The 23,363-nt window shown below is 42.7% G+C and overlaps 4 protein-coding genes across 4 annotated transcripts; 1 reads left to right on the forward strand and 3 right to left on the reverse strand.

The window, feature by feature from the left end:
* Window positions 1–507: 507 nt before the first annotated feature.
* cwf19l1 (CWF19 like cell cycle control factor 1) lies at window positions 508–6,032 on the reverse strand. Its single transcript, XM_061075083.1, has 14 exons — window positions 5,955–6,032; window positions 5,715–5,799; window positions 5,091–5,175; window positions 4,466–4,567; window positions 3,874–4,088; window positions 3,488–3,603; window positions 3,199–3,283; window positions 2,939–3,091; window positions 2,595–2,748; window positions 2,424–2,503; window positions 2,011–2,220; window positions 1,392–1,511; window positions 1,211–1,308; window positions 508–1,090 (listed from the first exon to the last, which is right to left on the reverse strand). The coding sequence occupies exons 1-14, from the start codon at window positions 5,975–5,977 to the stop codon at window positions 946–948; spliced, it is 1,671 nt and encodes a 556-aa protein (XP_060931066.1). The 5' UTR covers window positions 5,978–6,032; the 3' UTR covers window positions 508–945.
* A 2,594-nt stretch (window positions 6,033–8,626) lies between these two features.
* On the forward strand, window positions 8,627–14,571 carry dmtf1 (cyclin D binding myb-like transcription factor 1). The gene is made up of 17 exons (XM_061074149.1): window positions 8,627–8,677; window positions 10,469–10,581; window positions 10,681–10,776; window positions 10,926–11,011; window positions 11,187–11,298; window positions 11,461–11,537; window positions 11,627–11,784; window positions 11,869–11,901; window positions 12,025–12,134; window positions 12,259–12,487; window positions 12,569–12,720; window positions 12,883–13,065; window positions 13,189–13,271; window positions 13,364–13,552; window positions 13,677–13,880; window positions 13,956–14,061; window positions 14,145–14,571. The coding sequence occupies exons 2-17, from the start codon at window positions 10,476–10,478 to the stop codon at window positions 14,177–14,179; spliced, it is 1,959 nt and encodes a 652-aa protein (XP_060930132.1). The 5' UTR covers window positions 8,627–8,677; window positions 10,469–10,475; the 3' UTR covers window positions 14,180–14,571.
* A 96-nt stretch (window positions 14,572–14,667) lies between these two features.
* On the reverse strand, window positions 14,668–21,108 carry tmem243b (transmembrane protein 243, mitochondrial b). Its single transcript, XM_061069031.1, has 5 exons — window positions 20,996–21,108; window positions 17,567–17,852; window positions 17,304–17,354; window positions 16,905–17,009; window positions 14,668–16,785 (listed from the first exon to the last, which is right to left on the reverse strand). Exons 2-5 carry the CDS (start codon window positions 17,642–17,644, stop codon window positions 16,666–16,668), a joined length of 354 nt encoding a protein of 117 aa, XP_060925014.1. The 5' UTR covers window positions 17,645–17,852; window positions 20,996–21,108; the 3' UTR covers window positions 14,668–16,665.
* Window positions 21,109–22,344: 1,236 nt separating this feature from the next.
* Window positions 22,345–22,736, reverse strand: meig1 (meiosis/spermiogenesis associated 1). Its single transcript, XM_061081478.1, has 2 exons — window positions 22,590–22,736; window positions 22,345–22,473 (listed from the first exon to the last, which is right to left on the reverse strand). Exons 1-2 carry the CDS (start codon window positions 22,734–22,736, stop codon window positions 22,345–22,347), a joined length of 276 nt encoding a protein of 91 aa, XP_060937461.1.
* Between the last annotated feature and the right edge of the window lie 627 nt (window positions 22,737–23,363).

Raw genomic sequence — 23,363 nt, forward strand, 5'->3', positions numbered from 1 at the left:
GACAGTAAAAAGAAGGATCCGACTTTGCTGCCCAGAGTCTGAGATTTGTGACGAGCTCGGGTCTTTTGTTTTGCAGCTAACAGAATCTTAGTGTGACTGGTATTTTATTTTGAAGTTGCATGTTTGAAGCTTGGATTTATTTTTTTAATAAAATAACTGAGGAGTTTTATAACCAGATGTTACTGATGCAGTTTAAATATATATGATGCCAAATAAATGAATTAATGTGTTAAACTGAGTCAAATGTTTTTCGTTGTGTAAAGTTCAGACTGAAGAAACGATGAGTTAAGTCACAGGATCAGAACAAATGTTTTAAATCCTGTAACTTTACAAACTGCAGACGGATGAATTTGAGGGAATCGAACCTGATCTGAACCTCAAGATGAAAATGACCAACACGACGCCACAAGCCCAAAATAAGAGTTTAATGTTTGAAGCTCATTTACAAAATACAAGATATCCATTTAAAAACCGGTTTCACCAGACTGAGTTAAAAAGACTATGAAGTTGTAGAAAAGTTGAACTTTTATTGTGTTTGAACTGTGTTGACAGTTAATTCACTGAGTTTCAGAAACTGAGAAACTCGCTTCAGTAAGAAAGACATAAAAACAAATTCTGTTCCAACAGTGAGGTTCTGTGTTTAGTCCGTAACTAAAATCTCAACTTTTCTATTTCCTCTTCACTTCCATAGACAAGAGACTGAAGTTCTTAAGTCATGTGTTGCATCTGAAAAAACAAACAAACTTTAAACTGAGATTTTTGTGATCTTACTCATGAAACTCAAAATTCCTTTGTCGCTGCATCGGCAGCAACCGTCCAATATCATCATTAAAAAAAGAAAACTTGTTTAAAACAACAGAATCAAAGACAACGTTTGACATCTGGGGGACAATGAGAAGTTCAATCAGCACTTTCATGTCAGTGCTGTGTGTGTGTGTGTGTGTGTTAGTCCTCCCAGGCGAAGTCGTACGGTTTGAAGTCGTCTCTCAGCCGCTGGCAGCTCGCCTCCTCCTCCTCTCGACTCTGTTTACACTCCTTCCAGTCGGCTCGGGTCGGGATGTTCAGCAGCGCCTCGCTCGCCAGAACCTCCCTGTGTTCAGAGAGGGACGCGGTTGTGTAGTAGTTTGTATGAATTATATGAAAATATGAAGCTTGAGAGAAGCAGAAGACGTTAAATTTACGTCTGAATCATCGGTGAGTGATTGTTTACCTTCCAAACTGCAGAGGAAAGTTTTTCCTGATGCGATAGAAGAGTTTCTCCCCCGAGTCGAACTCCACGTAGAAGTACGGCGTCCCTGGAGGTGCAATCTACACACACACACAAATATACAGAGAGTCACACACAGTCTGCAGGATGTGCAATGTGTGTAGTTGTGTGTTCACTTGTGTACCTGTTTGAGTTCGGTATGTTGAGGAATCTCCATCAGCTCCATCTGCTGCTCCTGAGCCTGGACCGTGAACGCGTCCTTGATGTCGTCGGTGGTGCAGCGGTCCAGCGGCACTGGGACCACCTGAACAACAACACAAAAACATGTCATGGTCACATAGTTTTTTAGTCTGTTGTCTTCCTTCTGTTTTCAATAATTTTGTGCCTCTTAGTTATTGTTTTACATCTTTGTTGTGTACTTCTGTTTTCAATTTGCTTCTTTGTGGTCGTACTGTGTCAGTGTGTAGATATTTAGCTTCGTGTGTCTGTTTCCTTGCATCTTTTTGTGGTCTTTTTACTTCTATCTTTACTTGTTTTGTCCATTTATCACTGTTTTCAATCCCTTTGTGGTCGTTGTGTGTCTCTTTGTGGTCGTTTTGCCTCTGATAGTTGTTCCTCCTCCTGATTCCATCTGTGGTCATTTCACTTCTCTCTTCAGTCATTGTGTGTCTCTTTAATGTTGTTTGACATCTTTTTGTGGTCGTTGTGTGTCTGTTTATCATCAGTTTGTGTCTTAACTGAGCTCTGCGACTTTAAGACATATAAACATTAACAGTTGGATTTGGTCTTGTGGTGTTTCCTACCTGCAGCTGCAGATGTTGGCTCCGGTAGTTCCTCTCGAACACGATGCAGCGCTCGCCTTTGCTCTTGTAGAAACTCGTCAGGGCCGACTTGTACTTCTCCATCTCCTCCACCACCTCAGAGCTCAGCTCCACCACAGACTGGTAGTGGCCGATGGGCAGGATCAGGACGTGATGGGGGGTCAGGCCGCCTTTGGCCAGAGCCAAGTAACACTGCAAACACAATCATAACGTTTTATAGACACACAATACTGGAAATGCACTGAAACACATTAAGTTAAGTTACAAAGTGTAGAATTTATTAACCTAGAAACTTCACAGCAGCGTTCTATGTTCATGTGGATTTTGTTGTGTGTCTGTTTTCTCTGTATTTGGTCTCCACCACCATGTTCTAAGCACCGGGGCTGGAAACTCACATGTGACCCGATGCTGATGACCAGATGTTTCTCCACCTGAGGACTCGCCAGACAGAACCAGCACGGACCAGTGGGCTGAGCTGCACACAACAAACACAAGAAGAAGACATGAGGGTCTCTGGAGGAGCCGCGGCAGGTTGTCTCTTCCTGTTTTCAGCCGGTTGGACTCACGGTGTCTTCGCGGCTGTTGGTGTCCGTCTCCATCGTGCTGCTGATCTCGTCCCCGTCCTCGTCCGTCTCCGTCCAGATGTCGTTTCCTGCCGCGGCCCCGATGAGGCCCCCCCTGGCTCTTGCTCAGGTCAAAGAAGAACTGGGGGGCCGGCTCCTGGACACACGACAGGAAGTAGATACAGGGATGAGTTTTCAAAATAAAATGACATACAGAAAAGAGAAGAATAGGCTGTAGGTTTAATATGAACACGTCAAAGAGCTGCTTTATTGTGCTTGGCCCGTCTCTTATTTTGTCTGAGAACAACATGTCCACACAAACACACACACACAGACGCACACCTTACCTCCTCCTCGGCGACGCTGAAGCCCGTCTTCAACGTCTCCGTCTTGTCTTTCGGGACGCGTCTGTACGGGTTCTCTGTCACATCCTGAGGCTGCTTCACCATCTCTAATGGATCCATGCTCTTCATGGGGACTATGTTGAAGGCGTAAAGATACTGAAGACACACACACAGACACACACATACAGTTTTAAAGACTGACACGCACACATAATAATGGTGCAGCAAGAACAAAAGCTAATATTACTGTATATAACACAAACCTTCTTTTTAGCAGGGTTGTTGACGGTTGCCAGGGCGATGAAGCGGCTGACGTGCTGAGCGTTCTCCTGGAGAATGAGGTGATTCCTGAGGACACAGACACACACAGTGCGACACAGACACACACAGTGTGACACAGACACACACAGTGCGACACAGGACGATCAGTCAGGACGTGTCCACCACTGGTTTATTGTCATTATCCGATTAAATGTCGAAATGTCCTCCAGACGATGAATTAAAACCCTGAGGGGCACAATAAACATTGTGTTTGATATTAATCCAGTTTACCTGTAGGGGAGTCTCTCGTAGTGAGCACCCTCTAGTGCAGCAAAGTGGTACCGCGGCTTCAGCTTGTCTGCGAGGTTGGCGACGGAGCTGCTTCCACAGAACTTTGTGTTCACTTCCTGCAACAGATACACACAAAACCAACAAAAACTTCAATTTTTGAACAAAACAAGACCAGATCCATATCAACAGCTGCACTGGAGCTTTCAGGCACTTCACACATCTTCATCTGTAGACGACACTCAGTAAAAACTAAAGTTCTCTAAAAAGAAATTAAAGTAGGTTTAAGACTCTTGATTCTAGAAAAGTCAACTCTGATCAAATCCCTTAAATGCAGCTTTCATCCAATCAGAGATCAATAAACATTCTGGACATGAATTCCTGGTTACCGGGTTGTTAGCGTAGTGCCACACCCCTCGTGGCCACTGTGACGTCAGCAGGATGTCGACGCCTCTGAACTTGGAGCTGCTGGTCAGCGGAGCTACGAGAGCCGACAGGTCTTTGGCGGTGTAGCAGTGAGCCGGGGCCGGTTCCTGGGGGGCCTCCCGACCGCTGACGTAGGCTATTTGTAGTCCGGACACGCCCGTGAACACGCCACGGCGACCTGAGACGCACAGCGATGAATGATGTTTCAACACGGAGACTTTAAATGCACAAATCAAAACATCCCAGTTTTAGCAGTAAACTAAACTGTCTTGTACGTATTATTTCTTTTAGGTTTTAAATAAATGATCAGGAGTTTGATCGAAGTGTTTTTTAATTGATTTATTATTGAATCTCTGGGAAACTCTGACAGAGAAAGATAGAAAGAAAAGATGTAAATGATCGAAATAGAGAAGACGTGTTTCTGAATGTGACTGAATTAAAATTCTCCACAAGAGCCACATTCATGAAATGTCCCTTTAATGTTCCCCCTCACTTCTCTGTCCCTCCACTGTTTCATATGGACCTGGGACGTCCGTCACGTGCACAGACTCTCACCCAGATAAGTGATGTTTTCAGCCAGCTCACAGCCGTCAGCGCCGGGGAACTTCTTCGCCGTCTCCTGACTCGCTGCTCCCAGGACGTAGGTGTGGATCAGAGCTGAGGGCGAACGACACACACAGATTAAAGAAACTGAAAATCAAGAGTGGAATCTAAACTGTATCAGCCTGTTTTTAACTGTTTTACTGTCTATACATGTGACGCTGGAATTAACTTTTCTTTGTGTTTAATTTATTTTTGCATGTATTCAACACTATGGTCACATGACTCAGGCTTCATGGTACCACAACATAACCTTTAATGAATACAAATAACATTAAATAATCATATTTTATTATAAAATGCTTTTAAATTGACTCTCTCCACAGTTTCTGTCTCACCCATAGAACACGATATCTTACTGAAACACATATTTCACCAATTAACTAAATCAATAACTGTTGATCAGTGATGATCAGGCTCATTAATCTATCACAGGTCAACAGAGACTCATTATTAATCTCTGTGACAGAAGACATGATTAATCTAGCAGCGCCCCCATGTGGCCACACTTCACAGTGTTGACAGACTGGCAGTGGAACCTGTCAGTGGTGAACCAGCTGTTCCATCCAGATGTTTGTACCTTTCTTGGCTCCAGTTTTGTAAAGCTGCCACTCGGCCTCGGCCTCTGGTGTCGTTCCGAAAAACTCTCCGACGCACAACAACAGCTGGGGGGAAATTAAATTCAGAATTTATTATTATTGGAATAATCAGTTTTACTATTACTTTTCATCAACCTGCAGATATCGTCTTCATTCATTGGTTGGCTGAAGTAGCGAGAGACGAGCCTTTAAACTCGATCCTGTCAATATCGACAGGAAGAGAAAAGTGACACTTAAAAATAAAGATGTTATGTTAAGATTATTAACATTAAAAGCTGAAAATTCACGCATGATGTTTGATTTTTGAATGAAAATGTCATTAATATGAGTCAGTCGATTAATTGGTTAATTAACAGTTTGAGCACTTCCTGTACAAACTGTTGTGTAAAGAAAATAATAAAACTTTCTTTTGAACAGAAACATTTGAACCCTCAAAAACCTTTAAAGCAGAAACGTCTGAGACTAAAAGGGTAAAAATAAGTTAAATGTTAATTACAAAAGTAAAAGCATGCAGCAGTCTGCACGACTCTACAATTAAATACAAGAGAATGGATCAACAACATCAGTCTATGAATTATCGAGATGTTTCAGAATAAAAGTCTCACATCGAACTGTCCCGCTTTCTTCTGGATGCTCTGCACGCGACTGAACACTGCGTTCAGCTGCCCCCCCACGTCTCCACAGGCCAAACTGCAAACACACACAACACATACACACACATGGTTTAATGCACATTTCACATCAACACAACACGAACCACACCAGCAGGAAGCCAGTCCCTGAGCACAGATGCACTGGGACCAGCAGAGCTACTGGTAAAGTCCCGTTACACGCCAGGGACTCACACTCGGGTCGGTTTCTCCTCCATGTTTCTCAGCAGTTTCTCACGAATGTTGCAGATGTTTGGATTTGAGCAGCTTCAATGTTCAGTCCGTCACTGAAATGGGTCCGGCTGGAAAAAATATGGGGAACCGATGTTGTCTTTAAGAGAATTCGGCGTTGTTGAGCTAAAATGTCTTTTACATTTGATTCAGTTTCATTTATAACATTTAAACTTTCATTTAAAATTTCAAACTCTCAGTTTTTAAGCTACTGTAAATAAATAAATGGTTAAATATTACAAATTGTTGCCCGGACGGATTCTAGGAGCAGACAGAGTGGTTGCCAGGTTTCACTCTTTCACGCAAACCAGATAAGCAGATATTATTTTATTTATCCTTTTTTCTTCACAAAATGATAAAATGAAAATGAACAATAGTAATAAGTGATAGTTTAAAAAAAGTTTTACAGTAAAGAAGAATTATTACATCTCAGCTCAAAGTCTCCTTGAAGCTCTGAACCACATCCTCGTCTTCTGTTTTAAATTGTGCTACATGAAAAAAATATAAATAAATCAAATTGAAATTTGAAAAGACAGCTGAAAATAAAATAGATTACATGTTGTATACACAACTCTTAAAATTAGCAGGATTTCAATCACCTATTAATTGCAAAATATATTACACTGTGTAAATTTAAATTAATTAAATATAAAAAAGAAAAATTAAATTAAATTAAATGAATAAAAAATTTAAATTAAAAAAATCAAAAAAACTGCACGTGCAATTCCTGTGCAGTGGGTTTCTGCGCAGGATGTGCACAATGGGTTTCTGCGCAGGATGTGCGGGCGCAGTATTTTTTTTTTTTAATGTAATTTTATTAATTTTTTATTTAATTTAATTTTAAAAACTTTTTAAATATATTTAATTTGAAATGGTTATGGTTCATTTTTGTTTTTAAATTGACAAATTATTAGTAGGGCTGGGCAACGATTAAAATTTTTAATCGCGATTAATCGCATGATTTCCCTGATTAATCACGATTAATCGCATTTGTATACGCAAAATCCAATAATGAATTAAAAAGTAGTGTATAGCGCAATTTTATTTTCAATGTTCTGCCATATGAACGAAAGTGCCATAAAATTTGTTGTGCAAACACTTTTAACATCAGCATTTAATACAGTAGCAGTTAAATAAAATATTCAGTGTAAATCTCAACTTAACAATGTTATCAAAGCAAATACAAAATTAAAGCTCAATGCCACTGCCAGGGCATTAATGTTATCCTCTTCGTTATGAAAAATGTATACTCCTTCCTGCGTCTAACATAGTCTGCCGAAGCCTCGCTCTGCTCGCTGTTTCGTTGAGTGATTTGCTGATATCAACTGTGTGTTTTGCATTTAGGTGATATTTTAGACTGGAAGTACTCCGGTGATAAGAAAATTCACCTTGGCAGTGGCTACAAATTACTTTGGTTCTGTCGACTCCGCCGTCTGGAAGATCTTTAAAATGAAAATGGCCATGTAAAAGCTCCGTACCCTTATCCATGGTTGTTTATCCGCCAATTATTTTCTTTTTTCCTGTTCCGCAGCAGTCAGCAACAGACTTTCACAAAATAAAAGCCTGACTTTCACAATAAAACAATAAATAATCAAACCTGAGTTAATGCGAGATAACTCAAGTGATGAGTTAACTCGATTAAAACGAGTTAACTTGCCCAGCCCTAATTATTAGATATTGTGCAATGAATAGGTGGTTGAAGTCCTGCCAACACGACAGCCTGCCAAACTTACCCATGAGTTCGGACCCAGCTCCTGTGTCCACTGGTGTCCTGGTTCCACCCATGGCAGCGTAGTGGCGTGGGCCTGGCTCATCCATGCGGCCCAGGGAGCGCATTTTGCCGCGCTTGTTCAGGGGTAAATGATGCTGGTCTTCACAGGTGACTGACCTACGCAAGCCTGTAGCCGCCCCCTCCCCCCATAGGAGATATGTGCTTGTGTGTGTGTGTGGCCGCGGCGCTTCCCGGTTCTTCCCGGCATTACGCTGCCGATGCGAACATGGGCGAGGAAATGAGGCGGACCGCTTTTCGCGGCGCTTCTACCTCCGGTGCGTCCCGGGGTTAGAGGATGATGGTGTGACGTTAATATATTGTTTTACATTGCATGTGTCACGTCATGATAATTCAGTCTCTCGTGCCGCCCTCTTGGCATTTTTCACCCAAGGCAACTGCCTATGTCGCCTGTACCAGGAGACGCCCCTGTTGTGTATACACATTAAGATAGGATATGTGTACATACTGTATATTCTGTATAAATAACTGAAATAAAGTTCATTCAACAAATGTATGAATATATTCTAACAACATTTTATGTGTCACATGCATTATTTACATGAAAATAAATAGAAATTAAGTCGAAAAGTCTTTGCTATTATAGAATATCGTTGGATTTTCTTATTGATTCGAAGAAAACAGTTCGAAACATAATGGCAAAGTGTGTTCATGTTTAAAGTGTTTATACAAAATACAAACGAATGCAACAGAGTAAATCTGTTTTATTTTTTTAAACACTGCTGTGGGTTCAGATCCCCGGTGTGAATCTGGATATTGAACGTGTGGACAGAAGCAGCCGTTGTGCGGATGTGACCCATGAAGTGGCCCTGACCTGGCAGCCCGCTCGGGCCTGCGCCGCTCAGCCTCCATCCTGGTACTTTGTTCATCACCCAAGTCCCCGGACCCACAACAGGAAGTAAGTACCACGATCTAAAGTTAAATTCCGCTTGTGTTCGGTGGAGGCGGCGGCGGAAGCTCCGCGTGCGGAGACCCCGCCGCAAAAACCCGTCCAGCCCGCGGGAGAAGTGCGTGAGATCCCCGCAACGCACGCGACCAGCTCCGGCGGCTCGAGAGCAACATGGCGCCGGAGAGTTTCTGCATTTAGCGGCGATGCTAGCTGTAAGCATGCAGCTAGCTGAGTGCTAACAGCTAGCTGCATGCTAACCGCTAGCATCGGCTGCCAGCGTCGATTTAACACGAACACACGCGAGGTTCGATTCCCATTAAGTGATAGAGGTATAAAGAAAGAACCGTAAATCACAAACACACACTTAATGTGTGTGTTCGAGCTGCTCACACACACACAAACACAAACATGGGGCTCGAACCAAACCCGGTTCACAAACTGGTCCATTTAACAACAAGAGTGGAATCGAACCCGGAGCAGCACTGGGATGTGATGGAGCAGATTTGAAACGAGGTTCCACAGGAGAGGAAGCCAGTGTTTTCACCTGTTGTCATTCATCACACGGAGAAAAGACAGAATCTCGTTTCACTGCTTACTTCTTCATGCTCCTGATTGTTCAGATGTTTACACAGGATTCAATAAGAAGCGTTTTGTGACACAATCTTCAAACTGAACCACTTTTAATGGAACACGTTGAATTCAAGTGGATTCTAGTTGTGTGTGAAAGTCACAAACATAATCATATAAAGTGATTTTATTCACTTAAAGCTGATTTGATTTGAAACAAACACTGGAACACAAGTCTGTGTATTCCTGACCAGTTATGATGAAACATGGTTTTGAGTGTTTTGATCAAATCATCTTTTAATTAATCAAATCAACTTATAATTCATCACAAGCTCTTTTCATTTCACGTCCATGTTTCCTTTTTAGTTTCTTTCACATTCACATTATTAGTCTTGTTGATGCCAAACAATAAACACACAACTAATATTCACTTGTGTTAAAACCTATTAGAACTGGTTCACTTCGGCTCAAACTGTCCATCAAGCACAATAAACTTTATTATCGTCTCTTCATCATAGTGTGAAAAAGTTTGGGCAAGTTAAAAATGTTTAAACTGACAAAATGTGAATGAATTTAAATAGACATGTTTAATTTCAGTCCTCAAAAAGGTTTTTTCTGTTTGACCGCTGATGTTCAATAAAATATAATCATGTATATTTTGTATAAGTGGGAAAATAAACATCTTCACAGTCTTGATTATTCAGAGTGATGATTTATTTCTTACGCCTCCAGGTCAGGGTGTCGCCTGCAGTCTTGTATCAGAAGGAATTTTTGAGTTTTGACAATTAATTTTTTTTATAAATAACTATAAATGAAAAGTTGTGTTTTAAACACATACAACCAAATATACTATTGTTATATAATATAAAATATGTTTTGCTGCCTTAATCACAGTTAACACAATAATCTTTATTATTAATTATCCATAATTTCTATATAAGCATGCCTCATGCACAATTTCTGTATTTCACATTTTGGTCTGTTTAAAAACCAATTTGCAGCAAAATTAAGACAAATGATTCACAGAGTGGAGCTGAGATGATAAGTTGATTAATTGATGAGTTAGAAAATGACCTAGTCAACGATTCTTGACAGTGAAATGTTCAGGTGTTTATGACGCGCTTTGACAGTAACAACACAAACCTGAGACTGACCGAGCAGTGTGTGTGCGTTTAATCTGTGTGTGTGTGTCAGTTTAAACTGTGTGTGTGTGTGTGTTTTATGTGTGAGCAGCCGCAGGATGAGTTCTGCTGCAGACGACGACGCTGCAACGTTAGAAACCGTCAAGTCCGTCACTCTCACTCAGGACAGTGATGGAAGCATCATACTGCACTGTCCTGCCAATGGTGGGTCCACAGACACACACTAAATACAAAATATTGTATTCACTGTGATCATGTGATAGTGAAGAATGTGTTAATTTGCTTTTGTGTGTGTGTGTATAGATGAGGACTTGGAGCCCCTTGAGAAGAAGCTGCGTCTCTCCACAGAAGAGCAGGACGACGCAGGCGCACCTCAGTTTTCTGTTGTCACGTTACCGAGTGAGACAAACAACTTCTTTTAATGCAGATTTATATATTTGTTGATGATTTATTGGAAAAATACATTTTTATGCTATTAAATCTTTGCTGAGTCGACACCAGATGTTGTCTCTGGAGCTGTAACACGTTCTCTTCGGTTGTCTCCACAGTCTCGGAGAACGACGAAGGCTTCGAGGTGACGATGACGGCCACGGCAGACAGTGACCTCACTGAGGAGGGCGTGGCTCAGATCCAGGTAGAGTTCAAACCTCTTTCCTTTTTCTGCGTCCATGTCTCTCTGAGACGGGAGGAAGTTTCATCTGCAGAATAGAAACTTCTAACGTCTACTTTGGGTTAATGGAGACGCTTTGGCTTCACTTTTAGGAGTCGTCAAGTCTCTGGTTTTGACAGATTTCTCTGCGTTTGTTCAGATTCTGCAGGAGGACGATGAGTCTCTCTTGTCCAATCAGAAGTCAGAGGTGTCCCCTGTCAGTCAAGCCTGGTTCACAACCAAAGAAGACAAAGACACGCTGGCCAACAAAGGTTAATTTCCACTTCTGATCAGAGAAGAAGTGTCAGTTTTAAATCTGTGTGGTTTTAGTTTTGGAGATATCGTTAAAAAACCTAAAGTTGAAACTGAGAACAAAACAAATAAGTTTATAATCTTTCTTGTGAAGGATGTTTTCAACATGATCTCCTCTTCAGGTCACAAGTGGAAACAGGGCATGTGGTCCAAAGAGGAGATCGACCTCCTGATGAGCAACATCGACCGATACGTGAAGGTACGCTACTTCCTGTCTGTGTTTTGTTGTTTGTTCTGTACGTGTGACACGTGTGAGTTTGACTGGAGTGTGTCTTTGTGTTGTTTCAGGACCGAGGCATCGAAGACCCGGCCGAGATCATTTTCGAGATGTCCAAAGAGGAGAGGAAGGACTTCTACCGCTCTGTGGCGTTGGGGTTAAACAGGCCGCTGTTCGCCGTCTACAGGCGAGTTCTGCGGATGTACGACAACCGCAACCACGTCGGCAAGTGAGTGGACCGGGAGAAAATATACACAAACCCCCAAACTGACCCTGAAGATATAAGAGTGTTAATTTTAATGCTTTTTTTAAGGTACACGCCTGATGAGATAGAGAAGCTGAAATCGTGAGTGAAATCTTTGTGTTTATTTTAACATTTAAACACAGAAATAAAAGAATCACACATTAGTTCCTTTGTGTGTTCTTTGTGTTCTTGTGTGTTTATCTGACGTGTGCTCCACGTGTTCAGGTTGAGGCAGAAACACGGGAACGACTGGGCGACCATCGGAGCGGCTCTGGGTCGCAGCGCTTCTTCTGTCAAAGACCGCTGCCGACTAATGAAGGACACGTGCAACACAGGTGGGTGTGTGCTCTACCTGGGGAGGGGGTGGGGGGGGGTCTTTGATTCATCAGTTCACACTGTGATCAGTTCCTGTGTGAATCTGCAGAAACATGTTATGTATTTATAATCTTTTTCAAACAGGTAAATGGAGCGAGGAGGAGGAACGACGTCTGGCCGAGGTCGTGTACGAGATGGCGGGCGTGACGCCGGGGTCGGCGGTCACAGGGGGCGTGTCCTGGGCGTCGGTCGCCGATCAAGTTCGCACACGCTCAGAGAAGCAGTGCAGGTCGAAATGGCTGAATTACCTGAACTGGAAACACAGCGGAGGAACAGAGTGGGCGAAGGAGGACGACCTGAACCTCGTACGCAGGTACGTCCTGTTTGTGTTGGCGTGTGAACTCACACAAGAATAAACCACACGTGACTGTAAACGTGAAACCACATGTGGCAGGATATCGCAGCTGGAGGTGGAGGACGAGAATGAAATCAAGTGGGAGGATCTTGCAGGCGGGTGGAGCAGCGTCCGCTCGCCTCAGTGGCTGCGATCGAAGTGGTGGAGCATCAAGAGACAAGTAGCCAATCACAAGGACATCCCCTTCATAGGTGAACACGCACACACATGCACTTTCACCCGAGTCAGGGCCCATAAAGGCCTCTATTCTGATTGAGTTGAATCCTAATGCATTTAAATCTTTGAACACTTTGAGAATATATTCTTGTAATGAACAACAGAAAACATACAACGTGTGTGTGTGTGTGTGTCAGTCCTACTGAAGGGCCTCCAGGAGGTGATGGAGTCGTCACAACAGACAGGATCCGGACCGGGGAGTCCCTCCTCCTCCTCTTCCTCCTCGCTCCAGATCCGCCTCACCCGATTGGATGAGAGCGGCAGCCCCGCCCCTAGCTCTGTGGCAGCGCTGCAGATCCCGTTGCAGATCACACATCTGGGTGAGACTCACCGCAACATCTGTTTGGTTTTTGATTCAACAGTAAAGTGGTTTCACAGACTTCATGATGACGTCAGCTGCACTTGTATGATGAGAATAAGAGTTTTGTTTGTTTCTCTTTCAGCTGCAGATTCATCGGCAGCAGCCGGCGACAGTGACACCATCACCCTGAACACAGGAGCCCTGCAGACCTTCGAGATTCTGCCTGTAAGATCTTTGTCTCTGTAGAAACAAGACGGTACATTAACCTCTGACTCTTCTTCATCTTCACTCCGTTCTCCCCCTCTCTCTCCCCTCAGTCATTCCACCTGCAGCCCACCGGCACCCCGGGGACCTACTACCTCCAGACAACGTCCAATCAGGGCCTGCCACTCAGCCTCTCCGCCGGCCAGGGTCTCCCGCTCAGTTTGTCCAGTAACGGCACTGTTACCTTGACAACCGGCTCATCTCCGTCGCCGCACGAACACATCATCCTTCACAGCCTGTCGGTCAGTTTGAAATATTCGCTTTAAAAAAAAAAAAAGTCAGTTCCCACCTCGGGCCCCTGGATCCTCGGCCCCGGGTCTGTGATGTTATTTAGATGTAAACCCGTTCTTGTATTTTCCTCCTCAGACGGACGGCCTCTGCTCCAGCGACGGTGTCATCATCCAGACGGTCACCTCTGACCCCGCCTCCTCCGACCCTCTCTGCCAATCACAGCTGGTCGTGGAGACAGAGGGGCAGGAAAACACCCTCAACGCCACATGTCTCCTGGAGAGTTCAGAGAGCGTTGTCACGGAAACACAGGAGCCAATGACAGACAGCTTCACTGACAAGGTTTGTGATATAGAACGTTCATGTTGGAGGAGGTTTGAGAATCGTTCTGGTTATTTAAGTGGGATTGTGTTTCAGGAGATGAGCTCCCCCTCTGGTGAGGGTCCAGTGGTGCATTCTGGGATAACATCTGGCAGCACTGTGCTGATTGTGTCAGCTCCCAACATCAGCAGCACTTTGACAGGTAACACACACAGACACACACACACCTGCCTTTGCATTTTAACAGCAAATAAACTCAACATTGTTTTATGGATGTTTCCTCAGATCCAATCTTGGAGAACCAGGAAGGTTCAGACTGATCTGAACCTTCATCACGACGCACAGTGATTCAAATGGACTGAAGGAGACTGACGACAACAACATGACAGCAGCGCTCTGCTCCTGGAACTGTGAGTTGAAGTCTGACTCGTCCCTGGTTGGAACCAGGATGTGAACAAAAAGAAACAGACTTCTAAATCTGTCCGAAGCTTCATGTGTTTGAAGCTTTGGTTTGAAACCCCTGGAAGAAATGTGAACGCAGCGCTCGTCTCACCACTCTGCCGTGCCAAAGAGACTCTGAAGGCTGTGATGGAAACACGGGCATTTTCATCAGGACCTTTAAAAACAAACTGAAATCATAAAGAGGAAATATTCTGAGGGAAATGGAACAAAAAATAAATCATGTCCGGAGCAATGTGCTCGTTTTAGAGGATCTCTTTGTTTTTTTCTGCTTCGACTCATTGTGAAATTTGACTTTAGTATAAAAAAAGAACCTCGCCCTGTTAAACAAATCAAGTAAAACGAGTCCTTCAGGTTACATAATTATTTATTCCACAAAATAATTAAATAAAAAAGAAAAGAGAAACACGTGGCATTAACAATCCTAAAGTCGTGGCGAGATCGGCTTCATGTTCCTGAAGTTCAACATTTTAAAGCTTCATCGCAGATCAGCTGAAAAGAAGCTGTTCACGGTTTAAAGAGAAGAAACAAGCTACAAGTTATTTTCATACTTTTTCTTTTACTGTCAACAAATCTCATTAAAACCGAGACCAAACGGGCTGATCAGACGAGTCTGAAACTTCTGGACACAGAGAGAACACACAGGATCTGAATGTATTGACACATCATTGGTTTGGTTCTTTTCATGAGATTTCTAGACAAACATTAAAACAGAATAATTCCAGGAACTTTTCTTTGGACTGATTATAGATTCAGACTCAGGCTTTGTTCTGACTCACTTGAAGTGCTTCAGTACAAAGTGTTTGACGACGTGTGACTTCAGTGACTGTGCGTTTCTCTGTGACCTGGTTTTGTTCGCAGACCTCAGGGGAAGAAGTCAAAACATAAAGTTTATTAATTTATCCCGTGGCCTCAGCTCCTTCAGGAGGCCTTTCATGATCCCACAGGGTTTCTGGATTCTTCTACACAAACCTGAGAGGAAACAAACTCTGTGGAACAAACAAAAACCAGGTCACGACTACTACTGGTGTGTTGTGGATGTGCTTCCTTCGCTAACGTGATTTTCTAACATTTTAAATTTCACTTTTCACGATCGTTATTATTATTGCCGATGTAAAAATTGTGACTTGAAGCTCCTGAAGTGCGAGAGACGCCCAGAGGCCGAGCTCAGATATGCAAAACGCAGGATTAACAGTGCAAACGTTAGATGGCGAACACATCAATATGATATAGAATCGTTTACAGATCTGTGTGCAGCTTCTGTGCTGCATAGAAAGCCTTTATTCATCTTCATTGGTGCTACAGCTGGCCTGAGGGTGTGTGTGCGTGCGTGTGAGTGTGTATGGCTTAGACAAAAGTGTAATTCAGCCGTACTTAGTGCAAGAATTGGCAGTCGCAGTAATTCGGCATTTAAATCTAATTTAAAAAACAAAAATCCTCTTAGTGAGACGTGATTTGGAAAATTGATTAAATCCAACCATGAAAATCAGATAAAGGGGAAAAAGCAGAGAAGCAGATACAGACAGAAAAAAGAAAAACTAACAAACTGATGTTTGTGTTTTGAGTTTGTAGAACAGGAAGAATCAGATCCATTAACACCCCCCCCCCCCTTCTGTGTTTACACACTCAGTGACCATCATCCTGCTTTAAAGGAAAAATCCACCCTGATGAAATCTGAACAGTTAAAACCAACAAGTGTAGATTTCCGAAGGTTCAAATGCTGTTCAGATGGATCATCAGCAAAGTGCACAATGAATATATAAGTATCTGATGGTTGTCCCGTCTGAATGGGGGGCTCAGATGCTTTGTTGAGCTTCTCATCATAACTTTAAACGAGGCGCCACTTTAAAAACAACGTGCGTCTTCATTTGATGCCCCTGGATAGTTTTTTAATTATTCAAATATAGTTGTAAAAGACACTGAATTTATAAGAAAACATATAGAAATCATTACACTTGATGGATTTTTCCTTTAACGGTTGCATAATTATTTCTCCATCGTATCAGACCTGAAGATGTGAAGGATGATGTCTCTGAGAATGTAAACACACCTTTTCATCGGAAGCTTTGTCCTCCAGGCAGATTTATAGCCTCTGACATGTTCTTCATGATTTCCACACTGAGCTTGTGTGTCTGTGGCTGATCCGGCACCAACGAGACAGTTTGAATCCGTCTGGAACCGTCCAGTCTCTCGTTAAGAGTCTTGGCGGAAAATTCACTCAAGTTAGCGAGTGACAGGTTTGTTTTGGTCGCATGTTTCTTTCATGGTTCGTCCTTCCACGTGTGCGTCCGTCTGTCGGAGCCATGTCCTCCCTTCTCCCTCCTCCTCCTCGTCGTCTTCTTGGTGTTTACCTGACGTCGTGGAAGTAGAGGTTGGCACATAGACAAAGCAGCACGATGGACGCCAGCATGTAATAGATCAGGTTCCTGAATTTAGGCTCCAGGTCTCCCTGTCGGTACCAGAATATCTGAGAGAGACAAGGACACAACCCCACGTTCATAAAGAGAGAGAAAGACGGTTTCCTGCTCAGGCTGCGTTTACACCAATGTGCCATCTTTTGTTTTTGCATTTTGCCGTGTTAGTTACCAGTACTATGGTGGGTCCACAGGTTAACAGGATGCACACGGCGAAGAAGACATTTAACGGTCGCGGAGGCAATGAGGGGAACACGAATGAACAGATCACCGTCACCTGGAAGACAAACAGAGACACGTTTGTTACAAAAAACAAGCTTCCAGAAATGTCATGGTGTAAAACAGTCTGGATGTTGATCTGAAATGTTCTGGAGGTTCTGTATGTGGGAACAGAAAGTCTGAGGCAGTCGCTCCAGACATTTTCCAGAACTTTTCCTGCAGCCCCCTATTAAAAACATCCGTAAAATGTCTGGGTGAGTCCGGGAAGAGTTCAAATAAAATAACACAGTAATAATGGTTCATAAAGATCAGATAAGGTAGAAGATACATTAAATGAATGATGTAAACTTACTAGAACAACACTAGAGGTGAACCCCCCCAGTGCCAGGTTGATTATTCGATCCTGTGGGAAAGACGAGTTGAATTCATCAGTTTGAATTCAAACCTCAAATTAACATCCACTCGTGTTTGTGTTGATCTGAAGCAGAACAGACTTAAACAAATGAAGGTTGCTTCGAGCTGAAACATCCTCTAGTTTCATGCCCACAAAATTACACACACACCCACACACAACACACACAGACACACACACGCTCTATTTCAGCAGGTTCCCACCCGAGCGGACGTCTCCCCGAACAGAGGTCTGTTGTCGTGGCCGCTCGTCCCGTACGTCCGGCTGTTGAAGTCGTCCATGGTCGCCTCAACAGACACACACTCAGCAGCGCCCGTTAGCCTCTCAGCAGCGCCGCCTCCTGGACACGCCAGGCCGGTGCCGCATGCTCGCTGGCCCCCCTCCAGCTGCCTCCCTCTGCTCAGCGTCGGGGAAGAAGTCAGCGTCAACACACTGATGGAGACATGGTGGGTTCTGGTTTCTGCTGGACAGGTTCACTTCTCACTTCACCTGTGGGACAGGAAGAGGAGTTTTACTGACAGAAGACGGAGCTGCTTTCTTTTCCCCCCAGAACGAAAATCCAGAATCAACAGAAAACTGATTTGATAGTAGTTCTTCCTGCTTCACTTCCTCTATTTCCAGGTGCGATAGCAAGTCACAGTCGCTTGCATCTCTGAGCAGATGCTGCTGATGACAACACATAAAAACAGGAAGCTGAACAATCAGAGCCATGAGCTTCCTTCACCATGACTATGAAAGTTTCTTATTCAGCCTCAGAAGATGCGGAACCTGAGATTTAAGAAACTCAGCTCGAGCTCAAATTTTTAAAGAAGGAGAAGTTCACTTGCAGCTTTTATTTCTCCTGTTCTTACTCTAATGAAAGTTAAACAGCTTCTTGTGAGTTCTCTATCCAGATTTCAAGCAAATTTTAACAGGTATCTAAAGCAAGCGGACGCTTCTATGTGACAATCAAACAAAGCCATACGAATATCTGGTGTTATGAATGTTATATCTGTATTTAACTAAGATGGAAGCAGTAAAGAGAATCAAAGCAATATTTCCACTGCAATAGGACTGACTAATATTTCATGAATGAGCACAAACAGATGAAGTGAAGCATCAGCTCACCGCAGAAGAGAGGGGAGTTTGTTTAATGCTCACATCCCTTTTCTGTTCGGACTCGGGGGGGATTCACTGGGAGTTTAACAACAAAACTTTAGTCTCTTCTTCTAATTCTCTTCAGCGAGGATGATCACTACGGGACATCAGGTTAACAGCATCTCTACAAAAGATTAAAATGAAGACTTCTCTCACACCAGTTAAACCCGTTAGAGACTCCAGCTGCAGCCTTCTCTTTCTTTCTGGGTGAGGAGGCAGCGGCAGAGGAAACAAAACCCTCCCCGAGCTTTCTCAGCAGAAAACACACACGGCGGAAAACAAGAGGTTCATTATGAACAAGCATGAACCTGGCCTAAAGCGACATTCCTCTGCTCCCTTGTGATTCACTAGGCCTCTTAAAAAGAGACCCCGCGATTCAACCGTGCTAAGGCGGAAAATATTTGGTTCACGTGAGCTGAGAGGACTCTTATAGAAAGTAATCTGCTTAAAGTCAGTCCTTAACCAGCAGGTAAATGTAGCTGGTATATATTCTTTTTATTATAAGATCCAAAAACAGACAAGAGTCTGCTGCTCAGGAAAGAAAATAATTTGACCTCAGGCTGCAACACATGATGTTTTTCATCATCAAAAGAAGAGAGCCATTAATGTCTTGATTAATCGATTAGTATATTAGTTCACAGAAATAAATAAATGATCATCACAAGATCTGAGAAATGTCCTGTTTCTCGTGAGCAACAGACAAATCCCCAAAGACAAACAACGCTAATGTTCACATTTCAGAGCCTAGAAACAGAAAAGGTTTGGCTCTTTGTTGTTTCAAATGGATATTTCTATTAAATTTAACTTATTTAAATCATGAAAGATTATATTTCTCTTGAGACTTACAAATTAGGTTTTAACTCAAATTCTGCCAAAAAAGAGCGACAGAACTTTCTCTGATTCAGATTTAAGTTAATTTATTAACTTTTAGACCATTTGAATATATTTTAAAACCTGACAATGTTGTAGTTTTAGGAGGATTTGTCCGTTAACTTTATTAACTTCATTAACTTTAGATCCGAGACACTAAGGTGACGTATTAAACTACTGACAAAATAATCTATTCACATATTTACCATTTCTGTCTTATCAAACAACTGTTACAACTACTAGATTATCGAAATACTTATAAATCAACTATTTGTCTCAGCGTCACCACAGATAAATCCAGTTAATGTGTATTTAACGTGTGATTCACCTACTTTTATCTACAGATATCAGCAAATAGTTCCCTCTTCCTCCCCCACATCCATGTGGTGCAGTGACGGTCGGTACCGAGCACCAGTGGTGAACCACAAACGTCTGAACCCCGTGCACGAGCAGCGTTAGTGACCGTCTGAGCCTTAAAGACGTCCATTGTGACGCCAACAAATAACTGAATCCGCAGATAAACATGTGTAGATGTGTTGTGTTATTTCTAGTTCTGGGTGTGACTTTAATCTGGTTAACATCCATGTTAACTTGATTAACATAACTGTGGTTCTGGATTTTATAATAAAAGACTTCACTGAAAGAATCTTTCATTTGCAGGAGGTAGATAAAAACTATTTCTAACAAATAGTGTAGAAAACTAAAGGTCAACACAAACACACAGTGTATGTGCAGCGATTAGTTTTTTTTAATTTTTTTTTTTTAATTTTTTTTTATTGGTTTTCACAATTGAAGATGAAATCTCATACATACAGACGTATATGGAAACATTTTTTGCTATGCAGCGATTAGTTTGATGTATGTTCAGCGATTTTCGTTTCAGTCTTTTCTCTGTTTCATAGACCTTTGCAATTTAAATATATTTGGGTTTTAGTTGGTTGAACAAGAAAAAGACATCTGAAACCCAAACCTTGTAATTATTTTGTATTATTTAATTAACCCTAGTACACAGTTTAGTCACCATTCGTGTTGTCTGCTTTATTAATATACTGTTATAGCTATATTGTTATAGTTATGTTGCTGTATAATTATAATTTTGTAACCTGGTCTTATTTATAATTATTTACACTTCTGTTAACGTTTCAAGCTACTTAAGGATAAAATAAGTTGTGTTATTAACTTTAACACACAAACCAACCTGAACACTGTAAAGTAGATCCAGTCAAAATCACAGATCAGTGTGAGTCACTGAGTTCAGACTGAGCCTGAATCAGAACCATCACAACAGTTAGCTTAGTTAGTAGATTAGCATGCTAACAGTAGCACAGCTCGTTACCTGCGGGTTAGCTCCACCTGACCCCCCGTGTGTCCCCGCTGCACGCGTCATGTTGTGTGACACACACTGTGCAACAAAACAACGTCACGATAAAGTCACGTTTTCAGGTTTAACGTGACTGAAGGTGAAGCGTCACCGACACAAGGCCAACTGGGGCAGGATGCTAACGAGGCTAAGCTAGCTCCTCCTCCGCCAGGAGAACCATCTACACCGGGCGAGTTAACCAGCAGGTTACCAGCAGGTAACCAGGTGACCAGGAGGGATTCAAATCACGGACACAGTCACTGACCTCCGACAGGAACCATGGGTCCGGAGCGGCGGCGGCTCACCGACCATTAAAGGGAGCCGGCTTCAATTCAACGCGTTAAAGGAGAGTTCACCGACACCGTTCAGCCGACAGCGGCCCCGCGTCACCACCGCGTCGGTACAGCGTCACCGCGTCAGTCACCAAGTCACCACCCCTTTACTACATCACCACCTAACAACTTCACCACATCACCATGTCACCGCTTCACCTCTTTACTACATCACCACTTCACCTCTTTACTACATCACCACTTCACCTCTTTACTACATCACCGCTTCACCTCCTCACCCCTTCACAGCTTCACCTCTTCATTGCTTCACCTCTTTACTACATCACCACCTCACAGCTTCACTACATCACCATGTCACCGCTTCACCTCTTTACTACATCACCTCTTCACCTCTTTACTACATCACCTCTTCACAGCTTCACTACATCACCATGTCACCTCTTTACTACATCACCTCTTCACAGCTTCACTACATCACCATGTCACCGCTTCACCTCTTTGCTAAATCACCACTTCACCTCTTTACTACATCACCGCTTCACCTCTTTACTAAATCACCACTTCACCTCTTTACTACATCACCGCTTCACCTCTTCACGGCTTCACCTCTTTACTACATCACCTGCTCTTCACAGCTTCACTACATCACAATGTCACCGCTTCACCTCTTTACTACATCACCTCTTCACAGCTTCACTACATCAACATGTCACCACTTCACCTCTTCACTGCTTCACCACTTCACCTCCTCACCTCTTTACGGCTTCACCTCTTCACTACATCACCGCTTCACCTCCTCACCTCTTCACGGCTTCACGTCTTTACTACATCACCGCTTCACCTCTTCACTGCTTCACCGCTTCACCTCCTCACCTCTTTACGGCTTCACATCTTTACTACATCACCGCTTCACCTCCTCACCCCTTTACAGCTTCACCTCTTCATTGCTTCACCGCTTCACCACTTTACTACATCACCAGTTTTAAGTGAGACAGATGGACAGATGACCACGCCCCTCTGTGGCAGGAAGTGGAATCAGTCAGGAAAGAACTCATTAAATGTTGCTTCATGTAAAACCTGTTTTTATTGTGCAATCAGTGAGATGATGGACAGAAACCATCTCTGAGGAAAGTTCATTCAACATACACTTTGATTCTTTTTTATAGTTTGGTCCATGTCCCATCCACTAACATGGAGGTGGCAGGGTTTTTGACATGTTCTGCAGCCAGCCACCAGGGGGCAACCGAGACGTTTTGGCTTCACTTTTGGGAGCCGGCATGACGTCCATCCTTACATATACAGAGGCTAAATCCTCAGAGGACTAATATGTGAAGACTTTGACTTTATGGACCTCGCGGTCCTGACATTCACGTTTCCTGTCGTAGTAATAAAACGTGTCGTCTCGACGCTGGAGCTTCTTCACGAAGCCGGACTTCGGCCATTTGTCAACCTGAAACTCAGACGAGAGGAGACAAGCTCAGTTTGTCATTAACACATATTCAAGTTTACAGGTTTACGCTTCATCGAGACATTTTCAAGAAACACTAACGAGATTCGGACGTTTACCGAAGCTCCTAGTTTGACTTGTGAATACTCCACTTCATCTCTGTAGCCTGCCAGCTGGAATCGGAACAGGTTCTCCACCTCTGCTGTCCACTCCCTGGCTCTGCTCATGGACTTGGGCTCGGGGGGGTCTTCAGCAGCACAGGACATGGTGTCTGGTAAAACACGTTTCTGACAGTTACATTTCAACCTTATAGAGTAAAGAAGCTGCAGTGTTTACTTACTGGAACAACTCACAACACGTTCACACATATGAAGATGTTCTGACAAACAAGGTTTTCACTGAGTATTTATCTTTAAACAAAGAACTGTGAATGTCACAGTGAGTTTAGTGACTTGTTCCCACTGTTAACTTCGTAATATGAGCTGAACTGAAACACGTACAATTTAGATTATTTGAAAACCAAAATGTTTTCTTTTTGTTCATTTGTCAATATCCAGTGATACAGCAAACACTTATATATTTGTCTATATATTTAAAACTGAAAAATACAAAACTGATTTATTTCTATAAGCATCTTTGTGTAGTGATTAAATCACTTAATAGAAACTCGCTTCAAAGACATAAACGGTTTAAATATAATCCGAATTTAAATATGAACATTGAAATGTAACAAAATTTGCTAATTTAAAACACTGGTTTCTCTACTTCTCTACATGTGACATTTAGTCGAGTGACACTCCTCAAACACGAAAATGCTTCATTTATAAAAAGGTATTTTACACAAAGAGCACATTAACTGTGTGCTGAAATCTAAGTATTTAAAGTATAATTAT

The sequence above is a fragment of the Limanda limanda genome, chromosome 1, assembly GCF_963576545.1.
Source record: "Limanda limanda chromosome 1, fLimLim1.1, whole genome shotgun sequence".
Lineage (NCBI taxonomy): Eukaryota > Metazoa > Chordata > Actinopteri > Pleuronectiformes > Pleuronectidae > Limanda > Limanda limanda.

Coding starts and splice junctions, on each gene's coding strand:
- cwf19l1 (XM_061075083.1), bottom strand. CDS start 5,977: ATGGAGGAGAAACCGACCCGAGT. Junction 3,092..3,198: donor ACAACCCTGCTAAAAAGAAG/GTTTGTGTTATA, acceptor GTGTGTCTTCAG/TATCTTTACGCCTTCAACAT. Junction 1,512..2,010: donor GCCAACATCTGCAGCTGCAG/GTAGGAAACACC, acceptor GTTGTTGTTCAG/GTGGTCCCAGTGCCGCTGGA.
- dmtf1 (XM_061074149.1), top strand. CDS start 10,476: ATGAGTTCTGCTGCAGACGACGACGCTGCAACGTTAGAAACCGTCAAG. Junction 10,777..10,925: donor TTCTGTTGTCACGTTACCGA/GTGAGACAAACA, acceptor TTGTCTCCACAG/TCTCGGAGAACGACGAAGGC. Junction 14,062..14,144: donor CATCAGCAGCACTTTGACAG/GTAACACACACA, acceptor ATGTTTCCTCAG/ATCCAATCTTGGAGAACCAG.
- tmem243b (XM_061069031.1), bottom strand. CDS start 17,644: ATGGACGACTTCAACAGCCGGACGTACGGGACGAGCGGCCACGACAAC. Junction 17,010..17,303: donor TCACCTCTAGTGTTGTTCTA/GTAAGTTTACAT, acceptor TTTGTCTTCCAG/GTGACGGTGATCTGTTCATT. Junction 16,786..16,904: donor GTGGACCCACCATAGTACTG/GTAACTAACACG, acceptor TGTCTCTCTCAG/ATATTCTGGTACCGACAGGG.
- meig1 (XM_061081478.1), bottom strand. CDS start 22,736: ATGTCCTGTGCTGCTGAAGACCCCCCCGAGCCCAAGTCCATGAGCAGA. Junction 22,474..22,589: donor AAGTCAAACTAGGAGCTTCG/GTAAACGTCCGA, acceptor TCTGAGTTTCAG/GTTGACAAATGGCCGAAGTC.